Source organism: Corythoichthys intestinalis, chromosome 2 (genome assembly GCF_030265065.1).
Source record: "Corythoichthys intestinalis isolate RoL2023-P3 chromosome 2, ASM3026506v1, whole genome shotgun sequence".
NCBI lineage: Eukaryota > Metazoa > Chordata > Actinopteri > Syngnathiformes > Syngnathidae > Corythoichthys > Corythoichthys intestinalis.
In genome coordinates this window covers 34,734,405-34,746,607 of record NC_080396.1, presented here as the reverse complement: position 1 = coordinate 34,746,607, position 12,203 = coordinate 34,734,405, and the positions used below count along the sequence as shown (strand labels likewise).

Here is a 12,203-nt window from a genome sequence, read left to right as displayed (position 1 = left end):
CTAGACATGACATATTATATTGGAATGAAAGTTCACCTTTATCATAAGTTCTACTATAAGAGGAAGAGTACACCAAATGGTACCTGTGGAGGTTAATTTCACTGTGCCAATAGAGCTTTAATGGGGATATTGTGTTTCACCTCTATCGACAATCTGTCCCATATGTCACCATATCGAAGACAATAATTGCTGCAGGCGCGCACCTCCGGCACATAAAATCGACAACCAGACACGCGTCTCACCTGCGCCTGGGAGGATGGGTCTGTAGTTCTCCCGAGAAAGGAGGGGACACGTCTGGATTTGAGCGGGCCCATGGCCTAAGTGCAGGGTGGCGGCCGTCGACAAGCCTGGCCCATACTCGCACTCCACTCGAAACCCAACCAGATCGGGAACGATGCCGTTGATGAGGATCCCCACGTCCTGACATACAAACACATATGAGCCCAAGCTCTTAAGTATGAGTTTGTTTCATTCTTCAACTTGGTAACAGAAATTTGACCCAACACAAATTTGCCAGCAATTGAGAAACTTGGTGCTCGTGTCACATTTTCCATAAATACATCAGAATTAACCAAACAAAACAATACCAAAAAAATTATACTCTGCAGTTTTAGCATAGCCTAAACATGTCTATGTGATAAAATATGACAGATATAATGAGAAATATAATACCTAATTAGAAAAGTGATTTCAATGTGGGGAAAATCAGGTGACGGAGAGGAAGTGCGAGTCCATATATTCCAAAATTCCAACGAATTGGAATAGAAGTAGTCCCAAATGTGCTAACACATCTTAAAAAGCTTTTCTATTGTTCAGTGGCATTGATCATTTCCTGGCCACAGCCCTGACTTCCTGCCTGCTGTTTCCTGTTTGGGGAGACAACCTTGAGCTGGACTTCCTGTGGCCACAACGGGGTGTGTGTGTGTTTGTCGGATAGTCACTGGAATATTAGCCCTGGACAAAAAGGATGGAATCAGCGCTATTGGATCAGTTCAACATTTAATTTGAGAGAGAAAATAAATAAAATAATTTAAAAAAAGAAATAAATGTTGTGGTCAGTCGCATTTTTTCAGGGATAGTAGAGGGAAAAAATTGCTGAGAAAAAGAGCGTTCATTTTTAGAATACTCATGGAAAACGGAGACCCAGATTTTCAGGCCTTGTCTTTCTTCAAGGAATCTTTTCACACTTATTGGTCTTTCATCTTGAGAAACGATATCAAGGCCATTTAATGGACGGAAACCAAAAAGTGTCCAAAATTTCTTCACCAATTTATTGTAATTGACACGCAGGCCCATGTAATGAATGAATTGTGGAAATCTCGATAGTTCCATCACAGCAACCTTGCCTAACACAGATCGGCCATTCATCATAATAACAAGGGCGTAGGTTTGCATAGGGACGTTAGGGACATAACAGTAAGAACTTTTCAGGATGCTCAAATTGTCCCCACCAACTTTTAAGCAACCTTATTTGCATTATACAATGAGTTCAGCTATAAATGTGATTTAGATTGTCTTCCCATGTGTTATTAGGATAGAACTGACCCTACCATTATTAAGTGAAGTGCTTTCATCATGTTCAGACTTACGTTTACCCCTTTTCACTTGCTATTTAGTAGTGCCGGTCCATTTTTTCCCCCCTCATACGCATGTTCTATTGGCTGATGACTAGAACCCCCACATTCACATAATCCCGACAGAAATGCATGTCAGTATGCCGCCTCTTCCGCCCCCTTTGAAGAGGAGGGATATTAGAAGTTTTTTTTTTTTTCCCCGGCCAGCAGCAGTCACTGTAAGTAATGTAAAAAGATGTCATTGTTGTAGAGGTGGGGAACACACCACTAATTTTGCTACTAAAAGTCCAACCAGAATCAGAGTTAGCATAACATTAAACTGTGTGAACTTGCTAACCAGTAAAACTCGAGTAGATAGCTGCTTAGAGAGGTGTCTTCCTGTGTTTTCTTCTGTTAATGTTAATTCAACTGTGCATTTTGTGCATTTATTAATTAATTAAAATGTATTTATTTTCTATATCATTCTAAAAAATATATATATTTGCAGCCTATGCACATTTTAACCCCCCTCTCCCCCAAAAAAAAAAAAACAACTTCAAAAACACAACCACTCTAAATTTCCTTTATATGAAGCAAGCATTTTGAAAAATGACTTTCTTCCTATGAATTTTTTTTTTTAACTTTTTTCATTTTTATGTAGGAACCAGTCATTTTTGAGAAATGTACCCAATCTGTTTGGTCTTATATGGTCCCGTCCCCAGCAAAAAGTGTCCATGCAGGTTATGCTGTTATAGCGTCCATACCAATTTTGAGACCAAACCTACGCCCTTGCATCATCATAATAATCTCGCTTTCCTGCAGTCATCCACAGTCCATGATTGCTTTTCACCTCACTGTAGCCTGTTTTTTTGCCTTCTTTTTAGGTCTTAAGGATGGCTTTGGTTTGACTTTCCCATTGGAAATCCCATTTCCTATTCACCGTTTCTTACAGTTGACACACACGGACGCCAGCTTCTACCTCATTTGTTTTATTATGCATTTTCTATCTTCAATTTGCATGCTTTAAGGTTTACTTTTTTGATCGTTCAAGGTCCACTTTGGTTTATTAGGGCGCTTCCCTCTTTAGACTCTAGACACTAGTAAACAGACAAAAAAAGTTCTATTCACCTTCTTCAAGGTATTTTATTTATTCTCTCTTTTGTTTCTTCAACTCTTGTGTTAGAACCACGAGTCATGTAAATCCACATAGTGCAGCAGCTCTCCAAGGCGTGAGCACTCATGTTTAACTCATTCACTGCCACTGGCGGTGAAAGCGGTTTAATCCATTTGGGATTGGGGAGGCTGCTTTAAATGGATTTGACATCGATTGTCGTAAAAAGCAGTGAAATAGTTTGCTGCTGGCTCATTAGCCAAATGTGGTTATTTGTTTGAGGATTCAACATTTCAAGAAGATTCATAATTTTCCCTTTTTTTCTCCTCCAAAATGAAACATTTAAATGTTCCAGAATGGTAAATTTCATCATTTTTGTCATAGGTTGTAGTAGCGCCTGGCCTGAGTGACCCACATAAGCAGCTAATCCACGATGCAATTAATGACACGTCATCTTTCAGCCACGTCTAATTATGGGCTGTAATTAAGGGTCAAATGTATCAGAGCAGCACAAACGCTCAGCAAGCTAATTGCCACATTGTTATGATGCGGCAGGTACTCGGCTGGAATTCAGCACCCAAGACATGCTTTCTTGTCATGCACGCTATAACAACATTGCTATTTTTTCCCCCCGCTCCCAATTCTAACAACATATTGCTCAAGCGTAAAATGATGGATTTAGCTGAGAAAATGTCAAACTAAATCAGCTTGCCCAGCCCTTAATTCATATTTCTTTTCAGTTTGTGTTTCATCTAGTGTCAGCTTATTATGCGCTTCAATTCATTTCAGAATGGTAGCAAAGGAAAATATGCAGATTCCTGTTAGTAGACTGAAAATTCCTGCTCTTCTGTTCTCCGCTGACTTCTAATTTTGGGTGTTCACCTTTGGAAGTGCTCATGGGCTGAGCTTCAATTATCAACATCAGGTGCTTCTAGTCTGGAAAGTGGAAGGAAAAACCTGGATTATTGCTTCTGATTGCCCGGCCTGTTTTTGTGGCGACATACTTTCTATAGACCCCACTCACATGACGTCACAACCACGCCTCCGCGCCATATTGTCCGTCAGCTCGTCGTGTTTACGCATTACCGCTACGCAAATTCCTCCTATTATGGCGTGTTTTTCTGCTCGTTAACATTAATAATCAAAATGGTGAAGGTGTGTGTGGCGGTTGGTTGTAGTAACAGAGAAGATAGATGGAGAGACTTGAAGCTCTACCGTATTCCGAGAGACCCGGAGAGGAGAGCGAGATGGACTGCTGCAATTCGACGAGAAAACTGGGCACCAAACGATCACCACAGATTATGAAGTAGTCATTCTATATCTGGTAAGATGCATTTAATATATATTCAGAGGGTTTTGGGCTGACAACCACAATTAAGATCATTGCGAGGCTAATCGCCGACAACATACAGTTTCAAATTCAAGATGTTTATTTCTTCCGCCATCATTATTTTTTGAATAATATTTAGCTGGTACCAAGTGAAAGAAGCTGGCCTCGTCTCTAGATCATCAGTTAAACAGGGGTGTCCAAACGTTTTGCAAAGGGGGCCAGATTTGGTGTGGTAAAAATGTGGGGGGCTACCTTGGCTGATTTACGTAGAACAATATATTTAAACAAATTTTAGCAAGCCCTTCTGTGTGTCACATTTGCTTTATTATTAGATACTCAGGCTCTTGCGAAATACTGCTGCTGTGAAATTAAACTAGCTTCAAGTTGCTATAATTTCTCGCTGCGTATCTTCCTTGTAATGTTGTACATGTCAGCGTGTCTTGTTTGGTAATATCGCGTCACATCGAACTCTTTGAAAACAGCGACTGTCTCTTTGCAAATGAGGCAGACACAGTTGTTGCGTATTTTATTGAAGAAATAGTCCAATATCCACCTATCCTTGAAGCGTTGGCCATCGCAGTCAACTTTTTTTTAATTGATTGCCGCCATTTTAGAAAATTGGAAGAAAAGGGTCACACGGGGTAATGTTGCTTAGAGTGCTGCTCTTAAAGTTTTTCAAAGTTTCGTGAGAATAGGCTGAGTTTCTGTGGACAAGATAGTTGTAGATATCAGGGTAGCAGATGTCAGGCAGAGACGGCGAAGACAGCGGGTCGAAAAATATCGATTAAGGCATCAAATATGGATCTGGCAAATAGATAGACTGAAGCATTTCTACATAACGCCTTTTATGCAACGCATCCAATGAGTTTACAGCGTCTGAAAGCACCGGGGCTGCCATGAATTGCACTATAAATTGCACGACAAATCGAAACCATTGAGAATACGGATAAACAATGATGAACAATATGGTGGCCGGATACAGCGACATGTCATTGTGTGACGTTGGTGAGTGGGGTCTATAGGTGAGGTTAACCCTTTAATAGGGCAAATGCATAGGGAAAATCTTTAAATTACTAACCATATGCATACATAGAGTAGATACACACACACATTTTTTAAACAAAAAAGTAAAAGTTTAACTAAATATAACATATACTCACATACTGTATATACGTATAATGTTCATAAAAATAAATAAATAAATAATAAAATTAAAATGAATGAAGGCAGAAATACACTCTGGCTACAGTCACTCTATAGTTGTTGTTGTAGTTTGAATTTAAAATAGTATTTAACTCACTGCCATTGACAACAATAGACGTCTAATTCATTTAATCTTGGAGGACTCGCTATGAATGTTCGTATTTCAGTGCCATTGATGGCATTAGGTGTCCAGTCCATTCTGACTGGATACTTGGCAGCAATCATTCTCTGCCAGCCGCTCCCGGTCAAAATGAATTGAACATCTAGGCCGTCAATAGCAGCCAATGAGATAAATTAGTGCTCTACAAAAGGTTAACTAATTCATTGCCATTGACGTGGTAATGTTAAACGGATTTTGACTTGAAGGGGCTGGCAGTGAACCATTGCTGAATTGGATTCGTCACTGGCAGCAAATGAGTTAATGCACAGTTTGCTCCATTTTTTCCTGTCTTCAAGGTCTTTTGTATTATTAAAAGTGATGTGCGACTAAGCTGACATTGAATGCTGGAAATATTTACTGGCAATTATTCCCTTGCTAAAATACTTTTATGCCTTTTTATGAATGCCACATTGCAGCCACGAGCTACACAATTGCTCAGCTAAATTCAGGCGATGGGTTACAAAACAGTTGAACGGTCAGTATTTACTCGTCGCTGATGTTACACTCGATCCTACAATTTTTTCCGTCTGACGTGAGGTGACTTTAGCTTTGGTGTTTGTTAATGTAGACGACGACCAAACAGCGCAAGGTGTCGGGTAGCTGAGGTTTAAATAGCCTGTTCCCATTTCAATCATAACATGATGGGCAACAATAGTGGAAGGGTGATTTCTATTTTTGGAATTGAAAAAGGGCATCGGCACCAACGCGTACCTTGATGTCTGCAGCTATGCTGATCTCGGGGGGTGTTAGGGTCATGGAGGGACACTGCTGGGGGCCTTCGCCCATGGCGATCCAAGAGCGTGCCAATCGTCCCTGGGCACACTCCTTCTGTATGCTGCACCTGGACATAGCAAAGGTCAAAAGGGTAAGGTGAAAGGTCAAAAATATACTAAAAGCAAAATTGCTTCAAATTCGTTTCCGTATGATTAAAAACAAAAATGATTGCAGGTGAAATTAACTCACAATTTGTGAATTATTTTGTGATGGTTTGTTTCTAACTTCATTTGATTGCAAAGATCTTAAAACTAAATAGACTAAGGGCTGGTACACATACTATGTTTTTAAAAGGAGCGCCCGCTGCAAGAGAACGCTTCATAGAGAGGTGGATTTTTTTTTTTTTTTTTTGAGAAATGTAGCGACTTTGTGGTTCAAGTTTAGGGCTTTTATGATTTTTTGATAGCGCAGCAAACACAATAGAGGTACTCATGAGGCTGTTTGGGTGCGTGTCAAAAGGGCAGATGAGGACAGCTCCGCTTGTTATTGCGTAATATATTAAAGAGATCTTTAAGTCATTAAAGGTGATAGATGGCGATCTGTGTCCTATTCATTTGAACTGGGAGTATGGCAGTGAATGCTCATGCTTCAGTTAGGTCTTTAAAATTTTTTGGTTGTGGCTTGAATTTGGTTTTCTTAAAATGCAAATCTTGCTTGTTAAAAATACTTTCTCAAGCTTTCCCGAGAAACAGCTCTTCGAAATCCTTTTTTGCCTTCCACCACATGCAGCTTTAACGATGTGACCAAAGGCCCATTTCCCCCTTCGCACTGTTGCTGAACTTGTCTATCTGAAAAGTGAATCATCATCACTGCATGTCAGACGCTGCTAATTGAGACAAACTCAGCCATCGCACCGATCCCGACTGCCATCTTTCGTGCGGAAAGTGTTCCTGTACTGCTCGTAGCTCACCTGTCACTTGGTGCGGCACACCGCAACAACCTTGACTCTGGGTCACATACATCGCTATGGCAACCCATCCCAGGGGCACTGCCATCACGCAGACTGCCTGCCAGTATTGAAGTCGGGAAAGACGAGTCCTTCAAACTGATGGATAGGCAGCCAGCCTTCGCTGTTTGTCCGTATCAGTATCACAGATGCGACGTGTCCACGCGCTCAGCGCTGCACAATGCACGTCTGTGAGCATTCATGAATGTGACAAAGTCACCTCGGATAGACCAGACCAAAGGGATTCTATTTATCTGACCCACAACAGGGCGTATTGAGTATGGCACAGCACCCCATCTTTGTTTGAACATGTGCGTCTGCTCGGCATGCTTCAGCGTTTGTGTGCGAAGAAAGCGAATGTCAAGATTGTCGTCCCGCTGGAAGCGAGGGGCTGAGAATGGCCATGAGGTCAGCCAGACGCTGCGCTAAAAATAGCACTAAGTGGCTCTGAAAGCCACAAAAAAATCCCCCCAGCATGAATAATCTCATAAATTGGAAGTGCTGTTTTCACAAACTCAACAGTCATGCTTGAACAGGCAGTTGACATCACTGCATTTGCAGCAATATGTCTGTTTTCAAATTGCATTAGAAACTAAACTTTCAATAGCATATTGTTGTTAGAGCCTTCCTTCCAAAAATGTCGAACAATGAATTACATGCACATTTTTAGATGTGTACAGTGTTTCTCAAACTTTTTACGCCACCCTCAAAAAATAAACTGCTCTCCAAGTACAACTATATTGATCAAAATGAAAAATACATGAGTAATAGTGGGCCGAAATATTGATAAAAAAAATAAATAATGAAAAGTAAAGAAAGGGGTTCCATTTTTAAATTATTAACTATTAATTCTTCACAGCTGCCTCCTCCCGATTGCCAGCTATTTTAGAGCATACTCTATTTCCTGATTTCTAAAGTCACACAATATTGTGTTTTAATGATTATGTTTACAGTGACTCCATCAAATAAGAGAATATACTGTACGTTGTTCTTTGACCTTCTTCCGTTTTTTAGTAATCGGCAATAGAACATGAGTTGGTTTCATCCAAATGCAGCCATTTTTCCCAGAAACATCTCATGTGGAGTCAAAAATTTGGGTAAAAATGGGGCATAAATGCCCTCGGCTGGCAGTTGTGTGGTAGAAAAATTGTTTACAACCAATCCACAGTTAGACCCTCATGGTGGTGAAAAGGTCAAAATTGCATTATGACCGGAAAAACAGTAGAGAAACTCAAATAACAGAAACATGATATGATTTTTAAAAATTACATGTAAATGTGTAATTTGATAAATAATACAACAACAAAAAAAGTAATTCTCTACAAGTAAAGTCGAAACATTTCAGGAAAAAAAATGACCTATTTATTGTTAAATGTCAAATGTTTTGTATAAGAAAGTTTTACAAAGTAAAATCCAGTGGTACCTCTACATACAAAGCTACTTCGTTCCAGGACCTTGTTTGTAAGAAGGAATGGTTGTATGTCGAGCAGGATTTGCCCATAAGAATACATTATAATTCCATTAATTTGTCCCACAGCCCGAAAACCTACACTAAATCCTTAATAAATACTGCCGGTACTAATGCAAATGGCAATTACACAGAGCAAAACAAATAAATTATAAAAATCTGAATAATAATACAGTACAACAATAATGATAATTCCTGTAATATGTAATGAATCCGGTTCTAATGTGGTGGATGGGTTTTGCGTGGTGTACCTGTACGCAAAACGTGGCTGATGTTAGAGAGAGAGATGACTTTTTACTTTCACTTTTTATGTTCAGCTGCGGCGGACAGCAGGCATGTTGTGTTGCACAAGTTCTGAAATCGATGAAAAAAAAACCTGGCGAAGCTGGCGATGTTTTGGCGATGTTACAATAATTTTCACCTTAACCTACAAAGACTGGCAAACGGAGGAGGACCGCCGCGATCCTAAGTCGTATTTCAAGCATATCGTCAGATGTAGAAACAAATGGTGAGTCAAATTTTACATTGGATGTTGAAAAGATGGTGTGTCGAAGCGATCATATGTCGAGCTAACACTGTTCATCTTAACCGCGCTCTAATTCTTTTGTTCACCATTAGTACCAATTCTACCACACATTGACGATTTCAGAGGAAGCCAGCCTTCAAGCACAGGTGAACACCAAACACCATTTTCAATTTTTGCAATGACAAGATAGGAGCAAACAGCAGATTTGGTGTGATGAAAAAAACATTCTGCAAACGTGACCTTTCATCTGGAAGGAAACCAACATGCAGAACACCAACAAATATGTGATTTCATCTGCAGGCTGCTTAACCTGCAAGGTGGCTAAATAGAAGGAACCCGTTCACAGATCTGTTCTGCTTCTAAAGACCGAAAAATGGAAGAAATTTCCAAGAAAGGTGTTGAGCACACTAGCCAAGGCGTAGATTTCTAACAACAAATTCAAATAAACACAGTTAACATATGCAGCTAAAACATGACCCGAGAAAACTTGCACGCACATGCATCAGATAAGGCGGGATGCGACTGCTGAACAGCAGAAGAACATACTGTAGGGGCTCGTACACTCACACGCGCGCTCAGATAAGAATGATAATTTGTACTGAGCAAAGACTGCACATGACGCATGATTTGATTGAAATAAAGATATTTAAGTGCTCTCTCGTGAGGCGCAACAGATTAAAAAGACTCCAGCATGAAATATGTCACCCCCCAGCACAAAACCAATCACTTTTATTTCTCGATTCAAGAAATTGAGAAGCATTGGCCCGAATGACGCCCATTAGAACGCCAATGAAATGTTGTTTCCTTTAACCACAAACATTCTTGAATAAGCAGAATTAAAACATCAATAAGTGTTTCCAAGGTCGATTTCATAAAGAAAAATTCCAAAATATTTTTTAAACATTGAACTGGGTTAATGATCATCTGCAAACCCTCACAGAAAAAATGAATTGGGCATCCATTGCCGTTCATGGCAGTGAATAAGTCAAAAGTGCTTTTAAGTGATTTATATATAGCATCAGGTTTTTGAAATCATTTGGTGTGAATAGGAGTCGGCCTACAATTTCTGTCAAAAGGAAAGACTGCACCTAATATTAAATGACCTTCACTCAGGCCTCCGATAATGGAGAAATTATTATGTATTAAGTTACTTTAAAAAAATGAAAAGGCAAACACTCTTATAGTAACTGAACCTTTTAAATCTATCACAGTATTATTCTTTTTTCTGAGACAAAATCCTTGTATAAAAGGACTATTAACTAATTTCCTGCAATTGACAACTGACATCCAATTCATTTAAACTGGGAGGATGGATAAGAATGCTAATTTTCATTGCACATCACGGTGCTAGACGTCCAATCAACTTTGACGCCATCAATGGCAGTCAATGAGTTAAATAAATGAGTCATATTTATATCGCTATCGGCTTATGGAACATGGTGTGACAAAAAGCAGGAAGAACTGTATGTCACGAATAGGCGGTGCAATGTGGGATACTGACATTTGATTCGCTTAATTAGTACTGGCATTTAAAAATGCCTGCCAATGGCCATTTTGTCTACTAGTCCTTCTCAAAAAAATTGCATATTGTGATAAAGTTAATTATTTTCTGTAATGTACTAATAAACATTAGACTCATTACACATAACTGAAGTAGTTCAAGACTTTTATTGCTTTAATATTGATGATTTTGGCAAAAAAGTCAAGAAAACCCAAAAATCCCTATCTCAAAAAATTAGCATATTTCATCCGACCAATACAAAAAAGTGTTTTTTCATACATAAAAAGTCAACCTTTAATTAATTATATCAGCTATGCACTCAATACTTGGTCGGGAATCCTTTTGCAGAAATGACTGCTTCAATGCGGTGTGGCATGGAGGCAATAAGTCTGTGGCACTGCTGAGGTGTTATGGAGGCCCAGGATGCTTTGATAGCAGCCTTAAGCTCATCCACAGTGTTGGGTCTGGTGTCTCTCAACTTCCTCTTCACAATATCTCACAGATTCTCTATGGGGTTCAGGTCAGGAGAGTTGGCAGGCCAATTGAGCACAGTAATGCCATGGTCAGTAAACCATTTACCAGTGGTTTTGGCGCTGTGAGGAGGTGCCAGGTCGTGCTGAAAAATGAAATCATCATCTCCATAAGCTTTTCATCAGATGGAAGCATGAAGTGCTCCAAAATCTCCTGATAGCTAGCTGCATTGACCCTGCCCTTGATAAAACAGTTGACCAACACCAGCAGCTGACATGGCACCCCAGACCATCACTGACTGCGGGTACTTGACACTAGACTTCAGGCATTTTGGCATTTCCTTCTCCCCAGTCTTCCTCCAAACTCTGGCACCTTGATTTCCGAATGACATGCAAAATTTGCTTTCATCTGAAAAATGTACTTTGGACCACTGAGCAACAGTCCAGTGCTGCTTCTCTGTAGCCCAGGTCAGGCGCTTCTGCCGCTGTTTCACACATCCCTGTGCACGGTGGCTCTGAATGTTTCTACTCCAGACTCAGGCCACTGTTTCTGCAGGTCCCCCAAGGTCTGGAATCGGCCCTTCTCCACAATCTTTCTCAGGGTGCGCTCACCTCTTCTGGCTGTCCAGCGTTTCCTGCCACACTTTTTCCTTTCCATAGCCTTGATACAGCACTCTAGGAACAGCGTATTCACTCAGAAATTTCTTTCTGTGTCTTAGCCTCTTGCTTGAGGGTGTCAATGATGGCCTTCTGGACAGCAGTCAGGTCGGCAGTCTTGCCCATGATTGCGGTTTTGAGTAATCAACCAGGCTGGGAGTTTTTAAAAGCCTCAGTTCTCTTTCGCAGGGGTTTTGAGTTAATTCATTGATTCAGATGATTAGGTTAGTAGCTTCTTTAGAGTACCTTTTCAGGATATGTTAATTTTTTTGAGATAGGGATTTTTGTTTTTTTCTTGACTTTTTTGCCAAAATCATCAATATTAAAACAATAAAAGGCTTGAACTACTTCAGTTGTGTGAAATGAATCTAAAATATATGAAAGTCTAATGTTTATCAATACATTACAGAAAATAATGAACTTTATCACAGTATTCTAATTTTTTTAGAAGGACTAGTATTTCCGGGATGTATCTGTATTTCTCCACAGTTAGACATAAAAAAA

At 39.9% G+C, this 12,203-nt stretch overlaps 1 protein-coding gene across 1 annotated transcript in view; it reads right to left on the bottom strand.

Annotated features, from left to right (window-relative positions):
• Window positions 1-12,203, bottom strand: part of plxnd1 (plexin D1) — a 163,251-nt gene that overhangs the window by 113,728 nt on the left and 37,320 nt on the right. The window contains exons 5-6 of the mRNA XM_057817204.1: window positions 6,069-6,198; window positions 243-420 (exon numbers count right to left, since the gene is read on the bottom strand). Of these exons, the coding sequence (XP_057673187.1) occupies window positions 243-420; window positions 6,069-6,198 (308 nt within the window). The remainder of the gene's footprint in view (window positions 1-242; window positions 421-6,068; window positions 6,199-12,203) is intronic.